Source organism: Schistocerca piceifrons, chromosome 3 (assembly GCF_021461385.2).
Source record: "Schistocerca piceifrons isolate TAMUIC-IGC-003096 chromosome 3, iqSchPice1.1, whole genome shotgun sequence".
NCBI classification, from domain to species: domain Eukaryota; kingdom Metazoa; phylum Arthropoda; class Insecta; order Orthoptera; family Acrididae; genus Schistocerca; species Schistocerca piceifrons.
Window position 1 is genome coordinate 292,875,903 of NC_060140.1, and position 25,929 is coordinate 292,901,831.

Consider the following 25,929-nt stretch of genomic DNA (forward strand, 5'->3'; position numbering starts at 1 on the left):
AGGAGTTTGTGGCACAACTTGACAAGAAGGACATGTTCTGAGGCATCAAGGGATCACCAATTTAGTATTGGAGGGCAGCGTGGAGGGTAAAAATCGTAGAGGGAGACCAAGAGATGAATACACTAAGCAGATTCAGAAGGATGTAGGCTGCAGTAGGTACTGGGAGATGAAGAAGCTTGCACAGGATAGAGTAGCATGGAGAGCTGCATCAAACCAGTCTCAGGACTGAAGACCACAACAACAACAACATTTTACATCTGCTCTCTTCAGAATTTCGAAGTGTGTGTTCTAGTGGATATTGTCAAAAGCTGTCTCTGAGTTTACAAATTCTATAAACGTAGATTTAATTATCCTTAACCTAGTGTACACTAGCATTTGTAATAATTTATCCCAAAGTATCTTTTGTGATGTACGAGGGTGAGTCAAATGGAAACCTTAAATTTTTTTTTAAATATTATTTATTGTCCAGAAGTGGTACGAAGTTGTATCACTTTTCAACATAATCTCCCCCACACTCAATGCAAGATCTCCAGTGCTTACAAAGTACATAAATTCCTTTAGAAAAAAATTCTTTTGGTAGTTTGCGCAACCACTCGTGCACTGCGTGGCGTACTTCTTCAGCAGAACAGAACTTCTTTCGTCCCATTGCGTCTTTGAGTGGTCCAACATATGGAAATCACATGGCGCAAGGTCTGGTGAGTATGGTGGATGAGGTATACACTCAAAATGCAGGTCTGTGATTGTTGCAACTGTTGTACAGGCAGTGTGGGGCCTTGCATTGTAATGTTACCTGCTGACAGCAATCCACTTTGCTTTGATTTGATTGCTGGCTGCAGATGATTTTTTAGGAGATCTGTGTGTGATGCACTGGTGACAGTGGTCCTTCTAGGCATGTAATGCTCCAAAATGACACCTTTTTTGTCCCAAAAAAGTGTCAGCATAACCTTCCCTGCTGATGGTTCACTTTGAAACTTCTTTGGTTTTGGTGATGAGGAATGGCGCCATTCCTTGCTCACTCTCTTCATTTCCAGTTGGTGGAAGTGAACCCAGGTTTCATCCCCAGTAACGATTCTTGCAAGGAAGCCATCACCTTCTCGTTCAAAGCGCCGAAGAAGTTCTTCGCAAGCATCAACACGTCGTTCTCTCATTTCAGGAGTCAGCTACCGTGGCATCCATCTTGCAGACACTTTGTGAAACTGGTGCACATCATGCACAATGTGGTGTGCTGACCCATGACTAATCTGTAAACATGCTGCAATGTCATTCAGTGTCACTCGGCGGTTTTCCTTCACTATGGCTTCAACTGCTGCAATGTTCTGTGGAGGCACAACTCGTTGTGCCTGACCTGGACAAGGAGCATCTTCCACTGAAGTCACACCATTTGCGAACTTCCTACTCCACTCGTAGATTTGCTGCTGTGACAAACATGCATCAGTGTACTGAACCTTCATTCGTCGATGAATTTCAATAGGTTTCACACCTTCACTACGCAAAAACCGAATAACAGAACTCTGTTCTTCCCTGGTGCAAGTCACAAGTGGTGCGGCCATCTTTATACTGATACTGCGATGGTATGTGTGCATCTGCACTTTGCTGCCACCTACAGGCCATTCTGCTTGCTGTTTGTAGAACGCTTACCAACTTACAGGATAACGGCTCGAAATTTCGATTTGTTATTACAAATTTAAGGTTTTCATTTGACGCACCCTCATATTTCATCATTCTATATGTATGTAAAAAGATGTGAAAGTTAAGAGGTATAGATTTTTAAGCAGTTTGTGCGTGTTTTAGATGTCATCGTAAAATTTGACTGCCCCCCCCCCCCTCCCCCCCATTTTTTTTTTTTTTTTTACTTTTTTTTCTGAATGTTTGAATTTTTTCACATTGTCACTCCATACATAGGCTGAGAGGGTTCTTGGAGACAAAATTTGGAAAAATTATTCGTGAAATATATTCTGTTGCAACATGTTAGTTTCTTTTTTCTTCTAACTGCTTCCAGTGAATTTTCACTGAACTGTATAACAGTTTCCATTTATTGCATCAAAATATAAATGTGCACTCTCAGTGTGGATATTTGCATAAGACTAAAACAAAACAGGCAGCTTCTCATTTTTATTGGTACATTTTTTAATATGCAATCTCCCATGGTGGTTCTCACTGTTGTCTTCTCTGAGGGCCCCTTAAGCATCTGTGTGTTATTGGAAACCCCATGATGTGCTTGCTATGACATAAAAGCTTCTGCTGGTGAACTCCAACTGCCGCACACCACCCAGTGAGTACCTCAAACAAATAACAATACAATACAAACAAATATCTACACTAAACGTGGCATAACCTATGCAAAAAATGTGGACCTGTTTGTTATTTGAAATCTGTTTTTTAGTGTGACATTAGCAAATGATTCAATTACTCATTTATATGTGACAGTGAAGATACATCTTGAACAAATGAGGGAAGTATCCAAACTGTGCAGAAATTCTGTAACCTCATATATGCAGCCCCATATAAATGAGTAAGTTTGTTACTATTCCTTAAATAATTCTAACTCAGACAATAGAAACTCCAGGCTGGAATATCAACTTATCATGAAGATGATACATTAAGTTGCAGACAGGCACAGTTAAGACACTTACACATTAGCTTTCAGCTAGCTTTCATCAGTAAAAGAAAAAGAAAAGAACACACACACACACACACACACACACACACACACACACACACACACACACACACACAACGGCCATCTCTTGCAGTTTGGACCAGAAAACCAACTCAAACGTTCATATATGTTAGTGCCCCCCCCCCCACCCCCCCCCCCCCCACACACACACACATTGGGGCATGAAAAAACACACATAAAATATATGGAAATGCACAAACTTTTGGAACCAGTGGCCCTTCTTTCTGGCAGAAAGGTTGAAGGGAAATGGAGAGGGGTGAAGAAAAAGGATTGGTGAGGCTTAGAAGTTACAGAAAAGTCACTCAGAACCGCAGGTCAGGGAAAACTCGCAGAATGGAATGAGAAGGAGAGACTGATTGTTGGTGCCTATACCAGAATAGATTTGAAAACCTGAGAACTGGCAGAGATTATTAAAAATGTCATGCAAGAGTCACTAAGAGCAGAAAGCTAAGTGCATTACACATGGTATACTGTTGAGGGGGTGGAAAAAAATAGGTTGGAAAATAAAAGGTATGAAAAAATAAAATGACTTGAGGAAATGAATAGTTACTGAAAATAAATACTGAGACCACACGAACAAATGTAAATTAGGCCAGGTTCGTGGCAAGAACCCAGTACATGTTGTAACATCTATGGAGTCCAGAGAAACTGGTGTTAGGAGAGAGAATCCAGATGGCACTTTTGGTCAGACAGATGCAAAAGTCATGACTGTTATGTTGTAGAATATGCTCTGCAACCAGATATTGAGTGTTACCAGTATAGTGTTCTGTCTATGCCCATTCATCTTAACTGATAACTTAATAGTAGTAATCCCAAAGTAGAAGGCCAAACAGTGTTCACATAACAGTGGTGTGTCGTTTCACTGGTGGCTCCCTCTTTAGTAGTATATGTTTGATCAGTTAAAGGGTTGGTATGTGTTGTGGTAGAAGGGTGCATTGGGCAAGTCTTACAGCAGGGATGGTCATAGGGCTAGGAGCCACAGGTAGGGAAATGGATGCAGAAGGAACATAGGGTCTGACCAGGATATTGTGGAGATTGGAGTGGCAGGAGGGGTTCGTGAAAAGCAACTCTAGGCGTGGTGGCCACAATATGGACATAATTTCAGGTCATAAGTTTAGGAAGTCATAGCCTTGTTGAAATTTAAAGTATTGAAGATTAATGTATTGAAGGCTAGGATAATACTGAGTGATAAGAGGTGTATTCCTAAGTTTTTTTTAGAGAGATCAGCAGTATCAGGATTGGATGCAATGGCCTGGGAAATCTGACATTGCACAGGGCTTGTGCATAATTACAAAGAGGGATAAAAAATAAAAAACAAAAAATAACTAATTACTTAGATGGTAGGTTTAGATGAGGATGGTGGTTTGTTACTGTAAAGTACCTACATCTGAAGAAATACATTTGCATCAAATTTCGAGGTTGTATGGGAGGGAATTTTTGACATGAAAGGGATGACAACCGTCAGAATGTAAGTATTGTAGTTTGTTGGTAGTTTTAATGTGAACAGAAGCGTATAGCTGACCTTCAGTGAAGATGAGGTGGTCAGCGTCAAAGAAAAAGGCATGAGTTTCAGAATAGGACCACATGAAATTTAAGTGGGAGAATGTATCCAGAGATTACAAATATTTCAACAGGAAAGCTTCACCGTAAGTCAATATGCCGACAAGTGTTATCACTGTAGCTAATCCAGATCAGGGGCTGAAGGCTTATGGATTGCAGGAAAGTCCCCTCCAAGCAAACCATGAAAATGGTAGCGTAGGAAGGAGCCATCTTAGGTCCCTGGCTGTTCTGTTGCTCTGTTTCTATGTCTGCCACTCAGAGATAATGTAGCCATTCATAAGTGTTAAGTCAATTAAAGTGAGCAGGAAGCATGTCACAGCTTTGGAATCAGGTAGGTACGTGGTGAGCTAATGTACAGCAGCAGACTGGCCACATACATGAAGAATGTAGGTATATAGAGGAAGTTTGGTATCAGTGGTCACAAGCAAGATGTGTGATGGCAGTGGGATGGTACAGATTTCTGATGACCTAGGAATTGGTTAGTGTCTTTAATGCAGTAGGGGAATCTTTGTACTATAGATTGCAGGCACTGATCAACCAAGGCAGACATACATTCAGTGTGTGCTTTGAAGCCAGCAACTATAGGACAGCAAGGGGTGATTGGGATTGTGGATCATAGTAAGAGGGTAAAAGGTGGTGAGAGTGAATGATTTGGGTGGAGCAGGAAGTTTATGGATTGAATTGTTAGTCCTAGTGGGGGACTGATGTTTTAAGGAGGGAATGTAGGTCATTTTGTACCACAGAGGTGGGATCTTGATGGCAGATTCTGTTTGTAGAAGTGTCAGAAAGCTGGCATAATCCCTCACTTACATACTCCAATCAGTCATGTGCCACAGTGATAAATCCCTTGTCCACTGGGAGGTTAATGATGGAGTCATTAGTTTTTATGGAATCAATTGCCTTGAATTCTGCAGAGGGCAGCTTAGGATCATGTTGCTGGGAGCCGAGAATGGGTGGTGAAGCAACAATGGATGTTAGGAATTCTTGTTAAGTTTGTAAAAGGTGATTTTGAGTCAGTGGTGGTGGTTCAATTTGAGATCTTGGTGGAGCTGTTAAAGGCAGGTTTCAGTGTTAGGTTTTCTGTTGGAAAGGTTTTGAGGTTTGGTTGCAAAGTTCTATTTCCTGTTGAAAAGACACATGAGGGAAACAGGTCAAGAGTACTGCCATTGAACTGTGATGGAACCTTTATATGCCAAACTTTTCATGGGTCACTTGGAGGGGCTTTTCTAGGATTTGTAAGCCTTCAGCCCCTTGCTTGGTTTAAATAAGACCTGGCGAGACAGCTCTCCATGAGCACTCTTGCTGCGCTCCTGTCTACCACTGTAAGAACAGCCGCGAGTGGCACTGAGGGACTGAGGTTTTAAGAGGAACAGGATGAGGAAGGCTGAGCCAGACACCGCTAGAGCAAAGCTATTGCCATGTCAGACACCAAGCAGTTTGCTGATAGTACTGCTTGTGTTATATTTATATACTGCATTAGGAGTACTATGGTGTCTATGCACGTCTGAAAAAGAAAATGTGGAGATACCACATTGGTCAGTGCTGAAAAGGAATTTCCTTTGTGTATCATTTAAAGGCCCTGTAAAGTGCTTAACACGCTAATGCATTATTATGGTCTGTAAACACACTTATTGAAACATCATTACAACACTAGCCACAAAGGTGATATGGCACACTTTTTTTCTGCTGAGTAACAGAGTGTGTTGTCTGAGCTGAAGATGGCCATTAGGGACAAAACTAAGTTAAGGGTAAGTAGAGCAGTGACAAAATCTTTTATGGTTGACATCACCAATTATTTGAATTCATTAAGTGCCTTAATGCATGGGGAAGACTCATTTCATAACAAATATAGTAGACAAGATTGGTGCTATCAAACAAAAAGTAATCCTGTGGGAAAATCAGCTTCGAGATTATGAGATTATGGTACGGAACATTTTCTGTAGCTCAAGACAATCATTTGTGGGCAAGACATGACTGACTATATTTGGCTAACTGAAACATTTCATCATGAGTTCTCAAAGATATTCCAAAACATTGCATGACTGAAGACAAATTTCATTTTATTTGTTAGACCATTCTTGCTTTTGACTGCTAATGTACCTCATTACTTCCAACTTGACCTGATAGACATACAGTGTAGCACCCAGCTCAACAACCTGTTTGTCTAATTCGGTAATTTACAGGATTTGTATAAAATGTTACCCCGAGAGCACAGAGAAGCCACTAAAGCTATTTTAATGCTTGGCTGTGAACATGTAATAGACACTAAAATCCCTGCCACAGAAATATTGCTCTCCTTTGATGTAGAAAGTATGTACATTTGCATCCCTGTTAATGAAACCACAAAAATAATTGAAGAAAAGCTGAAAACACACAACCAGCTACCTCATGAACACACAGATGAAACCATAAAATCATTACAGTTAATAACACAACAAAATTACTTAGAATTCAATCAAGAATACTACATACAAGAAGAAGGTTTACCCATGGGTTCACCTATCTCAGGAACATTAGCCAACATTTTCAATGAATCACATAGAAAAATTAAATATTTGAAGACATAATAACAAAGAAAAGCTACAACGCCATGTACTGGTACAGATACATGGATGACATAATATGCATGGTAGATGAACCTAAAAACAGAATACAGCAACTACACAAAGACATAAATACTGTACACAAAAACATAAAATTCACAATAGAAGAAGAAGAAAACACACTCAACTTTTTGACATATCCATAAGAAAAGACAATAATAAACACACATCTGACATATACAGAAAACCCACAACAGATGACATTATCTTAAATGAAACTTCAAACCACCCACAGAACCACAAACAAGCAACAATCAGATACATGTTAAACAGGATCCCCCTAAACACTTCTAATTACAAGATAGAGTTAGCCATTATAGAACAAATAACACTAAAAATGGACACAAATAAACAGTGGTAGACAAACTAAACAAAAAATACAGACACAAATAATGAAAAAAACTAACCAAACCACACTAACTCGTACAACTTACACTACAACAAAAAAAGGGCATACAATGACCTACCACAGCAAATTCACTCATAAAATAGAAAACATATTCAAAAAAACAAGGCATAAACATTGCTTACAAAACCTACAATTCCATACAAAAGCACATCCCAAAACTAAAATCAAAACCAGACAGATACCAACAATATGGTATCTATCAGCTCAGTTGCAGAGATTGTGGGAAGATATACACCGGAATGACTGGCAGGTCATTTGACACAAGATATAAAGAACACATCAGAGCATTCAAATATGGTACAACTCATTCAACATTTACGGGTCATCTAAAAGAACAACACCGTAGACCAAACAATATTGAAAATGATATGAATGTCATAAAAATCAGTGAAGACAGACACCACCTCCATTTCCCAGAAAATTTCCACATACAAAAAGCATTATCACAAAATAAACAGTTGCTCAGTGACCAGATAAATATTAGAAACTAGACTCTGTATAGAATAACTGATGAAATTATATGAAAAAGAAAAGTCTTTTCCATCCTTCACCCCCTCCCACTCTCCCATAACCCCCCCCCCCCCCCCACTCAATTTCAGTTCACTTCTCACTCCTCACCTTCTCCTCTAACTCATACTCCATCACACTTCCATATACTTATGTCCACTCATCATAGTTTTCTCCTCTCCTAAAAAAATATATTGCCTTTTCTTAGCCAAGTGTTGGATGCGTCTTGATCGATGTGTGGCTGTGTTAGATGATACGGGTGCTTGCCATGTAGTGTTTTCTTTTTCCAATTTACTTTCTTCGTATCTGTTGATGTTATGTGATCTAAAGGGTTGTAGAAGTGGTTATGAAATTGCAGTGGTGTGGCAGATGTATTTATATGAGTGATTGCTTTGTGTATTTTGCTAGTTTCTGCTCGTTCTATAAAGAATTTTCTTAAAATGTCTACCTGTCCATAATGTAGGTTTTTATGTCGATAAATCCCCTTCCTCCTTCCTTTCTGCTTAATGTGAATCTTTCTGTTGCTGCATGTATGTGATGTATTCTATATTTGTGGCATTGTGATCGTATAAGTGTATTGAGTGCTTCTAGGTCTGTGTTACTCCATTTCAATGCTCCAAATGAGTAGGTCAATATTGGTATAGCATAAGTATTTATAGCTTTTGTCTTGTTTCTTGCTGTCAATTCTGGTTTCAGTATTTTTGTTAGTCTTTGTCTATATTTTTCTTTTAGTTCTTCTGTAATATTTGCATTATCTATTCCTATTTTTTATCTGTATCCTAGATATTTATAGGCATCTGTTTTTTCCATCACTTCTGTGCAGTCGCTGTGGTTATCCAATATGTAATCTTTTTGTTTAGTGTGTTTTCCCTTGACTATGCTATTTTTCTTAAATTTGTCTGTTCCAAAAGCCATATTTATATCATTTGCTGAATACTTCTGTTATCTTTAGTAATTGGTTGAGTTGTTGTTTTGTTGCTGCCAGTAGTTTTAGATCATCCATGTATAGCAGATGTGTGATTTTGTGTGGGTATGTTCCAGTAATATTATATCCATAATTTGTATTATTTAGCATGTTGGATAGTGGGTTCAGAGCAAGACAGAACCAGAAAGGACTTAATGAGTCTCCTTGGTATATTCCACGCTTAATCTGTATTGGCTGTGATGTGATATTATTTGAATTTGTTTGGATATTAAGTGTGGTTTTCCAATTTTTCACTACTATGTTTAGGAACTGTATCAATTTAGGATCTACTTTGTATATTTCCAATATCTGTAGTAACCATGAGTGGGGTACACTATCAAAAGCTTTTTGGTAATCAATGTATGCGTAGTGCAGTGACCTTTGTTTAGTTTTAGCTTGATATGTCACCTCTGCATCTATTATCAGTTGCTCTTTACATCCTCGTGCTCCTTTGCAGCAGCCTTTTTGTTCTTCATTTATAATTTTGTTCTGTGTTGTATGTGTCATTAATTTCTGTGTAATGACTGAAGTTAATATTTTGTATATTGTTGGTAGGCCGGTTATGGGGCGATATTTTGCTGGGTTTGCTGTGTCTGCTTGGTCGTTAGGTTTCAAATAAGTTATTCCTTGTGTAAGTGTATCAGGCACTGTGTATGGGTCTGCAATGTAACTGTTAAATAATGTCATATGTCTGCTTGTGTCTGTATATGTGCGGATGGATATGTGTATGTGTGCGAGTGTATACCTGTCTCTTTTTCCCCCCAAGGTAAGTCTTTCTGCTCCTGGGATTGGAATGACTCCTTACCCTCTCCATTAAAACCCACATCCTTTCATCTTTCCCTCTCCTTCCCTCTTTCCTGATGAAGCAACCGTGGGTTGCGAAAGCTTGAAATTTGTGTGTGTGTGTGTGTTTGTTATTGTCTCTATCAATGTACCAACGCTTTCGTTTGGTAAGTTACAGAATCTTTGTTTTTGGATATGTTACATAATTTAGTTAGATGTAAATGTGTTGAGGTAAACTTCTGTAGCCAGAAATTTGCTATTTTATCTTTTCCAGGGGCTTTCCAATTGCGTGTAGAATTAATTGCTCGGGTGACTTCATGTTGCAAAATTATCACTTCAGGCATTTGTGGTATCATCTTGTATGTGTCTGTTTCTGCTTGTATCCACCGTGCATGTCTGTTATGTTGTACTGGGTTTGACCATATGTTGCTCCAGAAGTGTTCCATGTCTGTTATGTTTGGTGGATTGTCTATTTTAATGTGTGTGTTATATATTGTCTGGTAAAATTTCTTTTGGTTTGTGTTGAATGTTTGGTTTTTTTTTCCTTCTGTTTTCTCTTTTTTTTGTATCTTCTAAGTCGTTTGGCCAATGCATGTAATTTCTGCTTCTTTTCATCAAATTGCTCTATTGCTTCTTGTTGTGAGATTTTACCTAACCTTTTTCCTTTTTTGTCTGATATTTCATTTCTTATAAATTGTGTAAGCTGCCCGATGTCTTTTCTCAGTTTTTCTATTCTGATCTGTAGCCTGTGTTGCCATGCTGGTTTTGTGGGTTTCTTCTGTGTGTTGGTTGGTTCTGATCTCTGCCTAGTGTGTATATTTATTGTAGTGAGTGCTCCTATATAAACCAGTAGTTGTAACTCTTCCATAGTTGTGTTTTCATTTATTTTGTTGTGTATGATTGTGTTGATAGTTTTTATTGTCGTCTCGACTTGTGGGTTATTTGGCGGTCTATGCAAGAATGGTCTAATGTCTGTATTTGTGTCTTTGTGTTCTGTATATGTCAGCTGAAATTTTTCTTCTATATCTAACATGTGTGTCACTTTGCGTTCTATTTGTGCTTGTTCTGGTGGCTGTCTTAAGATTTCGTTTTCCTCTGATTGTTTAACTGATGCGTATTGTTCTTTGTTTGTTTGCTCTGGGATGTTTGAGTACATCACTGTATTTTTTTCTTCTTCTGATTACACATTATTTTGTTCCAGTATTTGTTGTACTTGTTGTTTGATGTTTTCTAATTCTGACTGGGGTATCCTGTTATTTTTTATTATTACACGGATCTGATCAGCTAGTCATAGTTCTGTTAAAAATTTTAATTCTGGGTATCTGGTAATAAATGTTGTGTATACTTGTGATCTGTATCCAGTTGTGTTGGTTCCTAAGTTTGTTGCTTGGTAATAACAGAACATGAGGTGTCAGTTAACTTCATCTGACCATCTCATCCTCTGTCTTTGTTTTCCTTCTAGAGTGGTTGCAGGAAACATATCCTGCAAAACACCTCTATTTGGATTTAAATCATTTTCCGTGTGGCTATCAGTGTTGTTACCATTGTGGACGGGCACAGGGTTCAAGCGTCGTCCCCGACCATGACAGCGCTTGTCCAAGGCTTCATTAGTGCTGTCCTGAACCAACTAATCACACCAAAAGGGGGGTTAGCCCTATTAGTGGTTTGTTCTTTTCGTCGCCTTTTACGACTGGCAGAACATACCGGAGGCCTATTCTTTTCCTGGGCCTCCACGGGTTTTATTATTTTTACTACTATTATTATTACTGAAGAACAATCATTGCAAAGAACAAAATTAAGAAAAAAACAAATGTTTGGGTAATGAAATTGATCAGATTAAAAACATTTTGAGAATGTCATCAGCTAGTTTTGAGTGTCTCTTGTCTATTGTAAAATCAAATATACAGAAACAGTATACAAAAATGCAGCAAGCTGTACCTCCAAGAGATGGTCTTTTAATTACTCATAGATTTTTGCAAACAGTTCTGATATTTATTAGTTTTATTACAGATGTAATTCATTTATGTTTATGATACATTTAAAAAAATCTACTAAAATTGAAAGGCATATGTGCTGCTGTTCTAGTTCCCCTTCTGGTGAAACAAAATAAGCTGTAAATTAATTTTGAACGTCCTTGGCTGTGGTGGTCAATTTTGTGGGTTTAGGAGTTCCAGTGGTATACAACCTCCGACAATAAAGTTTGGTGGAATAGACCTGTAACGTTAATGTAGATGAACTATGAACTACAGTTACCTTACTGTCCTTCGAAATAGTCACCTCTCATTACTGTGCACTGCTGAGCTCTGCGATACATGTCCTGGAAACTTTGCACGAAGTCGTCCTTTGGGATGGTGTTCAAAAGCTGCATCACATTTCGCTGGATGTCAGGAATATCGTCAAATCTCTTTCCTTTCAAAGCGAGTTTTAGTCGAGGGAATAGGAAGAAGTCGGGAGGATTTAGATCTGGTGAGTATGGTGGATGTTCAAGTTGCTCCACCCCCTTTTTTGCCAGGAACTGTTTGATGATATTGGCTGTGTGTGGGTGAGCAGTTTCATGAACAAAAAACCAGGAACCTTGTTGTGTGTACTGGGGTCGTACCCTGCATAGGCATTGCATGAAAAGGGTCAAATTTTCAACATACCGTGCATCATTCTACGTCGTTCCCTCAGTTAGAAATTCCTTGTGGATAATGCCTTGACTATCGAAAAAGGTGATGAGCATCATTTTGATGCTTGGTGTTTTGGCTTTGATCTTTTTCCGACAAGGTGATGTCAGAGAATTCCATTCCATGCTTTGCCATTTCATTTCAGTGCTGTACTGGAGACACCAGGTTTCATCCTCAGTGACAATACGGTTCAAGAAATCGGGTATTGCATCCATCGTTTTGATAAAATCCTATGAAGCCTCTAAACGTGTCTGTTTCTGATCATCAGTCAAATGATGTGACACAAGACAACAACATTATTTTGCTCTTCCCTAACTCCTGAGTAAGGATTCGTTGCACAGTTTCACGTTTCATCTGCAGTTCATGCACACAGTTCATCAATGATCATGTGTGATTAATGTCCTCACTTTCTCAATGTTTTCATCACTGATGGCGGTCGCTGGTTGTCTGCTACAGGGGTTGAACCACTTTTACACATACTTCATGGACAGTGCTTGATCTCCATAAACATGTACCAGCATTGCATGTGTTTCTTTCGGTGTCTTGCCAAGCTTAAAACAAAACTTTAAATTGATCCTTTGCTCATTCATTGTCCTGTTCTCAGTTCAGAACCAATGCACTAAACAAGCAGTTCGTCCAACAGGTCTGACACGAAACACATATGATGCTCAACTGAACTATGGTGAGGTCAGGTTATTAACTCAGGCTTTTATGCAGGGCCCACCTGCCTTTGTGCCTCTCCTTTCCAATACTGACATTTTGGTACCAATATTGCAAACACAGAATTTTTGCAAATTTGAGAAAAACTTTCAGCAACTGACAAGTTCTCCAAGTACTTGCAACGAGATGTCGGAAATTGTTTCCACTAACTTGTGGGTGCTACTTCTGCAAATTGATGAAACTTGTGAAAGTTGACTTGCTGGGAGTGTTTCCACATCAAATAACTTGCAGAATTAGCTTCCACAAGCAACTTTTGGAAGCTTCCTTGCTTGTGGACATGCATTTTAAACTTCCTTCCACCTTAAAGTGCCACAGTTTTCCAGTTTTTGTATCAATAGTTCATGGGAAGTGGTGTCGCATCCTTAAGAGCGACCAGAAACATTGCAGTTACAACCTGTATTCTTTATTTTATTTATTTATTTATTTAATCTGTTGACTATATAAAATATTCTGTCATATTGGCAGTTGCTGATTCTGTAGATTTACCCTTTCTTAAACAGTGCTGTGATGTTAGAAGAATGTTATGTTTGTCTAGATAAACAACTAATCTGTTATGCATGTAGAGTTGCCAGTTATCTTCCAGTAACATGGTGGAATAATTTGTGACAGTTGCTCAGTTTTGGTCCTCTTGTGCCAAAACAGCATTTACTGTTGCTATATCACCCTTGTCTCATTTTTATCTTTTCATGCTTGAACAGTTAGTAGCTTATCTGGCATGTCTTATATAGTATGTCACATTTCTATTCTTTTGTGATAATGCCATTTTCTTCCACACCCCAAATCACAATACTATTCTGATATCAACGAAAAGATTGTATATCATTGCCATTAGTGTTCATAGTTGCTGTTGTCAAAAATATTGGCCAGTTTGTAAGCTGAAATCAGATGTGCAAGCACTCTTCGATGACATTAATTATGTGAATAATCCTCAGTTGTAAATCACACAACTATAAATTACTCTCACATCAGTTCATAATTTTTTATTATTTGTCTCTTAATTTTAAAATCCGTATAACAGTCTTACCCATTTTTGATATCAGGTATGATGCAGAACGAACTGTCATGTACCCATCACCTGAAAAAGTATTGGAGTTTGCAAGTAGCCAGGAGACCCCAAGTGGCACAGAAGGGGAGAACATGGCTAGTGCTGAAATACCAGGCATGCAACCAATGGTGTTCCTGGAACAACTAAGACAGGCTGCTGAGAGAGATCCGTTGCATGAATTGCATGAACAGGAGCGCAAAATAATTTGGAGTCTTCGATACGACTGTCTTGCACATTTTCCACAGCTGCTCCCAAAATTACTTGACTGTGTCGAATGGAATGATCACAGAGAGGTGAGTAATTCCTTTCTTAGGTAATTCTTTATTCTAATAAGTTAGCCACATTGGTAGCTGCTCCAAATGGAAGACTTGCTTTGTTGTTGTCTGCGCACGCAGTAAGTAGCAATCTGTCTTTTTCCTACATTGTTTGAATAATACTAAATATAGAAAGCTGGCTAAAACTTGAGATTGAGAGCAGTGAGACTTGTTGGGCAAAAGTAAATATATATTGAAAAGATATTCTAATTGGAAATGGAGGTGGTGTATTAATCACAATGGACAAGAAACTCAAATCCATAGAGATAAAAATTGAAGCTGAATGCCAGATTGTTTCAGCAAAGTACACTTTAGCATGCTATCACTATCACAGTCATACTATCAGTATTATGAGAAGGAAAGTTGCTACTCACCATATAGCGGTGATGCTGATTCGCAGATAGGCACAACAAAAAGACTTTCACACTTAAAGCTTTTGGCCAGTGGCCTTCGCAGTGTGGTTTCAGTTACCTGAGACTACAGTCGTGTGTGCGAGTTGCTTTTGTGTGTGTGTGTGTGTGTGTGTGTGTGTGTGTGTGTGTGTGTGTGTGTGTGTGCGCGCGCGCACGCGCGCATATTTGTCTATTGTAGACAAAGGCCACTGGCCGAAAGCTCTAAGTGTGGAAGTCTTTTTGTTGTGCCTATCTGTGGTTCAGCATCTCCACTATATGGTGAGTAGCAGTTGTTGGTACAGGATCTCCAATGGTATGTCCCTGTTTCCATAATAGATGTAGAGGTTTTCAGTTTTATAATATGCATTATTGAATGATAGATTGCTACTCAACATATAGCAGACGTGGTGAGTCACAGTCAGACACAACAAAAATCTACTAACTCCGTAAGTGTTTTGCCAGAAGGACTTCTTCCAAAATGGACAACATACACACACACGTTCGCGCAAATGCAGCTCACACACATGACCACTGTCTCTGGCTGCCGCAGCCAGATCCAAAGTCTTTTTGTTGTGCATGAGTATGACAGCGATTCCACTTCACACATACCAAAACACAGCACCATACACCATCATGATCTACACACTAAAACTTCAGAAACATGTGTCTTATCACCATTCACTTTCTCTCTCCAGGAGCACAACTCCAGAGGTAACACAGTTCATAAGATATCGGTTACATCACAAACAAAAGCAACTTATACATCTTTCACTTACATCTTATTTTTTCAGTACTTCAGATTGTTTCAATACTGATAATAATAATCACAATAATAATAGCTAATGTACCGAGTTACATAAATATGCAAAATATGTATGACAATTTTGAAATTACGTCATTTGAGCAAAAATATCTTACATACATATATGTTTTGTATTGATACCTATGCAAATGTTATGATGATAATATTTGCATTACAAAATTAATAGAGATGTAAAAATGTTATTGTATGGAAAGTTTTATTGGATTGTGATGTGAGTTAAGTAAGTGTATCATGTTCCTTAGAAAATAATGATAGTGTCCCAATGATGAGTTTTGTTACAAGATGGACACAGCATATTTCCCTGCTCACCACCACCACCACCACCACCACCACCACCACCACCACCACAATCAGACATATGCACACAGCAACATAGCTTGCTTTGTGTCTTAAGCAGTATCTCTGTTAAAGACATCATTTGCGGCAAAACTTCTCAAGCAAAGACTGAACAGAGAGAAAGATGTAAGGATTGGGTTAGACATTTTTCTTCATTTATTGACTGACTGATTTGTTTGTTGTTCAGCACTCTCTTAAGTCTAACCAGGCATTCTACATATTTCACATTACATTCATTACAATACGCATGCTATAAGTTATCATATTTACAGTATCGTACAGCATTTAGAAATTACAATCATCCAGAAAGAAATGAAAGCCCAATTTACATTAGTAGAAGTGCAACAATAAAGGCAAATTACATTATGGTATATGTTGCTTTTTTGAAATTGTGCCTGTCATTGATGGTACACTAAGTGGCTATTCCCTCAGTTTTTCTTGCTCCTTATAATACATTTATAGAAAGAAAATCATGCTATGAATAATGGTGCTGCAGTAAAACTAAGCTATCACACAGCTCTTTAAATAGCAGTAGCAGTGCATCCTTTCACCAATGGAGAATTTGTTAAAAATACTTTGTAAATACGAGAACAATTTTGAAACAGTTCCTCTTTCAAAGTTTTCAAATGTAGTGAAGAAATGGTGAACAATGAAGGAGCGCATTTGAAATACGGGAAAAAGGTTTAGTGTTTTCATCTTTGGCTTGGACAGAACCGTAGATGTAACTGGTGTTGCTCAACTTGATGCATTTGCGAGAGGTATTGATGCCAAGTTTGCAGGTGAACACTCCAACTGGAACAGCGTACTCTACTGTGTTGCACTGAGTGATGTGGCTCAATGGTAAGGCACTGGACTCACTTTTGGGACAAAGGCAATTCAAATCCCTGTTCAGCCACTGAGATTTGAGTGTTCTGTTGTTTTTCTAAATCACATAAGGCAAATGCTGGGATGATTTCTTTCAAAAGGATGCAGACAGTTTTCTCCCCCAACCTAAGGTTGTGCTCCACCTCTAACACTTGTCACTGACAGAACATTAAATTATAATCTTCCTTCCTTTTCTGTAATAATGAATAATTTCCAGTGCCATTAAGTTTAAATGTTGTTTTGATGCAAAGGGAAAGGACGTGTGTGTTTGTGGATAATCCTCATCTTTAGAAAAAGGGTTCTTGTAATGGTGCAGTGTTACATGATATCTCAAAAATGCTATATTAACTCTTACCCAGAAATAGATAAGTTGCCATATTTCATTACTTGTCTAAAAGAAGCTTGCATTCCATGATGTCTTAGATTGGGCACATTTCTTTGAGAATGTCTATCGTCTCACTGGTGCATTTCTTTGTGAAATTCTATCATCTCATTGAAACTTTGTAACACACTGTAAATTCCAGTGTGGAATACAAATAATGGAAAAATTAAGGTAATCACTCCTTTTATAGTTGAGCACTTGAGAGGCACCTAAATAAGATTTAAAGCGGAACTTTTGAATAATTTTCTATTTTAAAGATAAGTAACTAAAGTGCGCGCGCGCACACACACACACACACACACACACACACACACCACCACCACCACCACCACCACCACCACTACTACTCTACTACTTTGCCCGAACTCTGATGGCTGGAAGGCAGCGAGACAGCAAGGAATGTGACACCATTGAGCCCACTGTGGCGCACATAGGGGAAGATTCATGTGGTACAAATGAAGAGAAATAATTGATTGTTAGTAGTTGTGCAGAAAAGGGAAGGAGTGTAAAATGGAGGAAGAAAACATGTAAGTGTAGGTTATTGGTACATGTAAGTGTAGGTGAGTGGAGTGGAGTGGAGTGGAGTGGAGTGGAGTGGAGTGGAGTGGAGTGGAGTGGAGTGGAGTGGGGATAGGTTTGGCAGTGGATGTCGTTTAATGATGGCCTAAGATATGGCGTATATTGGGAGGACTGTGGAGTTCCATTTTGGGAGTGGTGGGAGTTATTTTGGGAAAGATGTTCATTATTTCAGGGCACAATGAAAGGTAGTTGAATGCTGATGTTTACTGCTATAACAGTTTCCAAAACATTACACGTTAGTAATTTGTTCTGCAGTGGCACATATATGGTTCACTTCATTGTTCACACATATCTTAGTTCGGTGTAACTCGGAGTAATCTGGTTCCTGCTGCTGCTGCTGGACCCGTCGTTATCCAGGTCCATTTCATCTGCTAACTGAATCAAGTTATGTGAATTCCTTGACATAATCCAGGTACCAAGTCATTTTATAGTGGTTCATTTATGACAAACTGCACCACTTCTTAGTGGAAGCCCACTTCAATAACAGGCTACATAGTCACAATACTGTATTACAACAATTAGATTATTGCACAGATGTGCGATACAGTGGTTTCGGCTCAAAACTGTCTCCAACTGACCTCCTCTGAGCCTTGTGCTCCTATGAAAACAACAAAACTACAGTCCAAGTTTATTAATTAAAAGTTTAACATTAATATGAGTTCCTATCCACAAAACCTTGCTTAATTTTATGCTGAAATTGGCGTGTGCAGTAAAGATTTTTCCGTAGGATATACATCATATTTTATAAAATAATGAAAAACAACAATGCCAATGTAATTTTTCTTAATTATGGCTTCATTACTGAAAGCAAAATACTGCGAACATATATATTTGACAAACATAACACCCAGGTAAACAAATGAAATAACAAATTTTATGAGATATAATGTATTAGGTGAAATCACTTATTAGATACAATTGTAATCACAGAACTTTCAGTGAATTGTCTCTTCGGAGACTATATCGTTAGGGCATTGAAACAGGAATGTAAACATGGGGTTGTTTTATTTCACAGGGACAGTTGAAGAATTAGAGATCTGTTTGTGGCCTAGGTTTGGAATGAATTGTCAGTCTGTGCTGGCCTTAGTAAGATCTACAGTGCACTAGACAAAGAATTTCTTATGACTGCAGATGCATTGTCCACATGTGGCCAGACTGTATGGGGGAAACGAAAATGTAATGAAAAGTAATAAGTTTGATAATATTAGATGAGCAATAGTAAACAAGAAGTAGTAACCCCTTGCCACATAGGTCGTACTCCTGTGGAAGACCTAGTTGTAAGACCTGTCCAATACACCCTTTGCATCATACTCCACTTCAATCACAGGCTTATATTGTCAGATGCCAGGCCATGTATGAAAGCAGTTATGTTAGATACCAGCTCTGCTGCAATGTGTGCTCCGCATTTTATGTGGATATAATCACCAATGAGTTGTACATCCAAATGAATGGCCGTCCTGAACAGTCGCCAATAGCAGATAGAAGTGGTGGAACACATTCCTGAACACAAAATGCTCAATTTCAATGGATGATTCATTGCCTGAGCCAACTGCATCTCTTCACCAACACCAGCTTGTTGTAATTATGTAAATGAGAAATGTCTTTGCAAGAAATCCTTTAATATTATAATTCTCATGGCCTTAATCTCTCCCTGCCCCACACTCATCTCCAACACTGCTCCATGTCAGTAACTTTACTCTTCTTATACTCACACTGTCTTCCCTGCAGTCTCTCTTTCCTCTTCTTTGTCTCCCCCTGCCAATCCTGTCCTTCAGGTCACGTCTGAAGTCACCAGTGTAATCTTCCCTCCTCTCCTCTCCTCTTCCTCTCCCTCTTTCTCTTTCACTCTCCTGCTCTCTTTCCCTCTCCTTCTCTCCCTCTCTCCCTTTCTGTTTCCCTCTTCCTCCCTCCCTACCGCCCCTTCTCCACTCTCACCCTCACCTCCACCCCACCCCCACATGATCACCCCTTTCTGTTATAAATGTGACACGGATATATAGGTAACATGAATGGTTATGTGTATACTCATAATTATATCCCTGTGAAATATTTTTGTCATGTGAAAACCCGTATAAATAATTTGTTCACTTATTTTCAGGTTTCAGAAGTGACTGCACTTTTGAGAAGGTGGCCGAAACTACCAGTGGAAAAAGCACTTGAGCTGCTCGACTATGCATATGCAGATCAAGCAGTTCGTAGTTTTGCTGTACAGTGTCTTAAAAGTGTTAGGTAATTATAACTTCACTTATATTGGCTTTATGTCTCTTACTACATGAGGAAGGCTATTGCATGTGTAGAAACGAAGGAAAAAAGAGAACCAAAAGTAAAGGAAAAAAATAACACTCACCTTAGATAGAAAACATTGAATGGATACAAAGTTTCCATTATTGCTGAAATTCCTTCTAGTATACTTAAAATTGGATTTCACCTCCAGAATTCCACAATGTGGTCGAGAGGTTCTGGTATCTCTTATCAACACAGTATATGGTATCTTGTGGAGTTCTTTCGAGTTTTGCTTCAAGAGGCTTCCTTGACTTTTTACACAGTTCTTTATTAGTCTTGTACCAGTGTTGGGTCATGTGGCGCTTAATTATTCCCTGTAACAGGTTATCTGGCATGGTAAGGTCTGGGTTGTTTTAGTGGCCATTCCAAAATGGGCTGGAGATGCTGAATCACACCCAATCCAGTGGCCTTGAAATTATTCATCAAGGAACTGACAAACATAAATAGAAAAACTGTGCTGGAGTTTTGTCAATGACTTCCTTGTCTTTGAGCCGACACATGATCCATGATTTCCTTGTCTTTGAACCGAGGTTTAACCACATTTGCAACATGTCCAAATAAGAATTTCTGTTCACATACCCTACAAATAAATGTGGTTCCAAAAGATACCGTGATGTCATCCTGGTCCGTATTATTACATAGGAAGGGTTCCTTTCCAATTCTACCTTGTAATAGGATGTTCCTTAAACAAGAAAACCACATTCCACCTGTGTGAATTGCGATATATTGCACATTCATCAGAAAATACTCTAGAGCAGGGCTTCCCAGCATGTGGTCCGCGGACCCCTTAGGGGTCCGCCGGCTCTTTCTAGGGGGTCCGCGGCCACCTTTCACCAAATCGTGTAAAATAATGAGTAAAATTATTGAATAAAAGTGTGAGAATCTAATTCAACACTTTTTTTTTTCGTGTGAAAAGCATGTGTACTTTTACTTCAGGTCGTATCCCCAAGCAGCCTTTGCGGTTCGTAAGTGAGAACGTATACACAGGTTAGTGCCGGAGAATGCGACTTCTCTGATCGATTGTTTAGCAACAATACGGGGGTCGTTTGTGCGCCGGCTCACGGCGCTAGATGCGCTGAAACATTTTACGCATGCGCGGAATGAGCTTTGTCGACCAATCACAGTGCTCGCTGGCACGTATGCGGTCCCAGGCATAATTAAATGTTAAACTTGCTTTGTCAGTGCACTAACTATTTCATAAGTCGATTTTTGACCAATTTATTACTTCTAACATGGATCGGTGGCTGAAGACGGGATCATTGAAGAAGGGTGCAGTTTCTCCATCGCCTTCACAACAAGGGAAGTTTCCAGTTGAAATGAATGAGGAGGGAGGACGACCAAAGGAAGACTTTACATACATTTGAACATTTTTCTTCGGATTTTATGAAAAGTCACACACACACACACACACACACACACACACACACACACACACACACAGTAGCCAAATAGTGGAAGTGAACAGACCATAAGCGGCAGCTTGTCAACAGCAAACAGTTTGGACGTGACGTTGATTGCTCTTGGAGGAAGACAGCTCCATCGTGTGAAATTTCAATTACCAAGTAATTTTAATCAGGCTATAGTGTGTTGAAGAAAGGGAGTAAATCCACTAGTAAGTGTCTGGATGTGCTCTTGACTGACTAGGGGTCCGCCATGGATTTTCGACTGAAGAAGGGGTCCGCTAGCTGAAAAGGTTGGGAAGCCCTGCTCTAGAGCAAGACGCACAGCAATCTTGCAATCCTGAAACAAAACAATAAAAAGCACTGCATTATTCAACAAACCTTTGCTGTGAAGACAGCTTTGTTAGCCTGACACAGCACTGTTCTGACCTGTTGATCATAAACTGCAAATATATTGACATGCATTCTGGTCGTGCTCTGATGTTGACATGGTGGTTTTCTTTATAATGTTGATCCACAAGCTCTCTGGTTTGAAACTGTCAGTAGGTTAATTTCCTGACCACTATTTCACGTCAACCCAGGCTGAAGTATTACTTAATACCTGAAGTGTTGGGAGAATGCTCTTCTGTTGCAGTTATAGGTTTATTGCTCATAAAAAACATGTTGATAATGAAATTATAGGTCTTACCTTACCAGTTCATGGCATTAATTGAAACTGGTAGTGATGGCCAACAAGTCTTTTTCCATCACTATGATCCCTACACTGCCTGAGCAGTGTTCCCTCAGAATGAGAAGTTACCTCTGCTACTGACTGTAAGTAACTTTCAGGGTCTTTAAAGTTTTGTGATTTGCCCTAGTGATTTTTTAAAGTTATTCCATGCCCTTTTTGTTCCATAAATATTAAGTTAGTATAGTTTTCATAATGATTATACATAAAAATTTATCATAATTTTTTATTTGTTTCAGTGATGAAGACCTCTCATTGTACCTGCTTCAGCTTGTCCAGGCACTGAAACATGAAGCTTATTTGTACTGTGATCTTGTAGAGTTCCTGTTACGCCGTGCTCTGATGAACCAGAAAATAGGTCACTATCTTTTCTGGCATCTCAGGTAACGATGAGAATATATTTAGTGTGACACTTATTTGTTATAAACTAGTTGCTAGATGTTTCATTTTGGCAGACATATCATTTATATTTTGTGCAAGTTTGCAGCGTTGCTTTTCGTATCTTGTGTGTGCGTTAAGATCGCTAATTGTTTGAGTTTGTGGAGGTAATATTGTATCTGAAAAGAAAAAAATTGTAATGAGTGTGTTACCAGTTTTGATTTATGTCATTAAATGTGAAAGATTTCCAAAAATGGAGATTCATTAGTGAACAATGCAGATAGCATGTTGAGAATTGTTAGGATAGACCACAAAGCAAACAAATGGATCAAGTGCAAACTGGCATGAATTACATAAATATTACTGTAGTGAAAATGAAATGGAGGTAGTCAGGACACGAAGTTGGGTGGATAGATGGCAGATGCACTAAGGTAGTTCATTGCTGGATTCCAGTAGGTAAGAAAATATTGAGATGAAAACCTAATGAAAGATGGGTAGATACCCTTAGCAAACATGCAGGAACAACGTGAAGGTATGTAGCTGGAGCTCATAATCCATGGAGAAGTCTGGAGGAGACCTTCATCCAGCAATATATCTCAAATGGCTGATGATACATATTCGCTCATTTGTTTGCAGCTTGTGTTGAAGAAAACTTGATCTATAAAACTACTCCATCTAGTCTGATTTTTGTGATAAAGATTTTTGTATATTACTGCAATTACACCATCTCATTTCAGATAGTGAACATCTAGAACCTTAGTCTTTAACATTATTATTTTTAGCGTACTTTTCCTCTGACATTCGACTGTGAACAAATTTTGTACTCTCATACTGATTTAAAGACGTTACCACCACCAATGCACTTCCTATTTTGCTATGAAACAAATATTTTAATACCATATGTAGTAACTATGTGCTCCTTAATGGGGAATCTGATACTACCGTCCATATGTCATTCATTGAGTGAGTTATGATTGCATTTGTATATAATTGAACTGATAGACATTTGCTAAAATGTGTTTGAAAGATGAGCGAAGAATATTCAGTTCAGATCTGATGAACAGGGCAGTTGTCGTTAAAGTACAAATACACCATGAATTTGAGTCTAGACAAATACATACGAAATAAGACAGTGAAGATGCACCTGTGTTTAATGGTACCATTTGAAGAATGTTGCAGAAAAAGAGATTATTACATTCTTTCTACAAATGTGTGCTGGGAAACTGGTAGAGAAAACTTAATGGCAGTTCAGTCATGCATGAAGCCTGCAATGACTGCAGTGACACTGGTGGAAAGTCTATCAGAAAATTCTAGGAAAGGCAATGTATGGATCCAAACCCTCCATCAGTCTGCTGTGAATTACTCTGCTTTTGAAGATGAAAAGAGTAAACAGGAAGCTGGAACGTTAAATTCTGCACTTAAAAATCATTTCATGCTTGAGAGTACGATCATATCAATGTTGGGTCACCACACAAGCTCACATATGAGAGAGAGACCGATATAAGAACCCACAGGAATGAAAAACAATTGTGACTGCTCAAAGCTGACAAGACACCAGGCCGTGACAGAATTCCGTATACATTTTACACTGAATATGCTGAAATATTAGCCTCTTTCCAACTTCATACATATTGGAAATCTCTTGAACAGTTGAAAGTTCTATGCAATTGGAAATGAGCCCATGTCACTCCTATTTGCAAATAATAATAATAATAATAATTTGGATGCATAGAATTACAGACAAATATGTTAACATTCATCTTTTGCTGAATCCTTGAGTGTATTCATACATTATGATGTTGCTGGGGGACAAGAAACTTCTCTGAAAACATCAGAACAAAATCAAGAAAAATCACTGCTTGGAACATAGCCTGTTTTATTCACATAAATCTTGCGCACAATTTCAGAAGAAAAACTAACAACTCACCAGATATTACAGGAATAGGATTGTCAAAAGTCTAGACTGACAACCGTGCTGCCTTTCAGACAAATCTGTTTCTGAGTTGTAGTACACACATGCAACATACATACGTGCGTATGCACACGCGTGCGCGCGCACACACACACACACACACACACACACACACACACACACAAATATACATGTGTGACTACATTGTGCTGGATGAGTTACATAATGCCAGCACTGTAGCTCTGCGGGTTGTCTGGGGTGAGAGGTCATGTTGTGTGTAGTGGACGAGGGGAGAAAGGAGGTGGGGAACAAGGGGGAAGGTTGGGGGAGGTGGTTGACAGCTGAGAGCAACTGGCAGTAGGTGCACAGCATAGGAATGTCGCACTAGTGAGCTTATTCTGGTTGCAGGTATGGGATGTTGTGTACTTTGCACAATGGCCTGGAAGAATTGATTGGGAGGAGCAGGTAGCACAGATGGATAGGAAGGATGTGTCGCATAGGTGATGTGTCAGCTGTCTTTAAATGTGCATAAATGTAATATAATGCCTGTAACATAGAAAGTTTACAAGTTTAGCAGTGGACATCTTGAACATGTCACATTGATATAATAGTTAGTGGTGAACTCATACGTTATGTACTCTTAATAGGAAAGGTGAATGGAAGACTTAAATTTGTTGGAGGAATTTTGGGAAAGTGCAGTGTAGCTGTCTGTATAGGTAATTGCATACAAGGTGTTAGTGCAACCAGTTGTAGATTACTGTTTTTCTTTTGGAGTCTTTATAAAGTAAGAATGAGAGCAGTCATCAAACAAATTCTGAAGTATGCTGCTAGGATTGTAGCAGGTTGATTTAGCCCATTTGAAAGTGTAACAAACATTCTCTGACAACATCAAATGGGAATCTTTGGAAGAAAACTACTGATGTTCTGATTAAATCTTGTTGAACAAATTCGGAGAACTGGTGTTAGAAGAATACTGTCCAACAATTCTGCTGCCATCATTATATTATAGTATAAAGATCATGAAAATCGAATATATTGCTTCCCCCTACTTATACCTCCTGCGGAGATCACGAATGTAAAATAGAGAGATTCGAGCGCGCATGGAGGCTTTCCGGCAGTCATTCTTCCCGCGAACCATACACGAGTGCAACAGGAAAGGGAGGTAACGACAGTGGCATGTAAAGTGCCCTCTGCCACACACCGTTGGGTGGCTTGCGGAGTATAAATGTAGATGTAGATAATAAGAGAGAGTATGGCATTTACAGATGCCTGTAGGCAGTTCTTTTTAGTCCTTGTTCAATATTTGAATAAAATAGGACAAAACATACATGTGTACAGTGACTTGCACAGTATATATGTAGATTTGGCCAAACGCAAAAATTATTTTTCTCTTACTTTAACACTCTCTCTCTCTCTCTCTCTCTCTCTCTCTTTCTTTCTTTCTGTCTGTCTGTCTGTCTGTCTCCTCTCTCCTCTTCTCTCTCTACCCCCGCTCTGCCATTGTACTGTCGCTCCTCCCTCTTTGGCTATCATCTTTCTCTCCCCTTCCATTCTCTACCTTTACTTCTTGCACCTGTGTTTTCTCCCTGTTTCACTCTCATT

The 25,929-nt window shown here is 38.9% G+C and overlaps 1 protein-coding gene across 1 annotated transcript in view; it reads left to right on the plus strand.

Moving 5' to 3' along the window:
• Positions 1-25,929, plus strand: part of LOC124787959 (phosphatidylinositol 4,5-bisphosphate 3-kinase catalytic subunit delta isoform) — a 169,439-nt gene that overhangs the window by 82,725 nt on the left and 60,785 nt on the right. Inside the window, exons 9-11 of the mRNA XM_047254963.1 lie at positions 13,933-14,230; positions 19,726-19,856; positions 22,277-22,420. Of these exons, the coding sequence (XP_047110919.1) occupies positions 13,933-14,230; positions 19,726-19,856; positions 22,277-22,420 (573 nt within the window). The remainder of the gene's footprint in view (positions 1-13,932; positions 14,231-19,725; positions 19,857-22,276; positions 22,421-25,929) is intronic.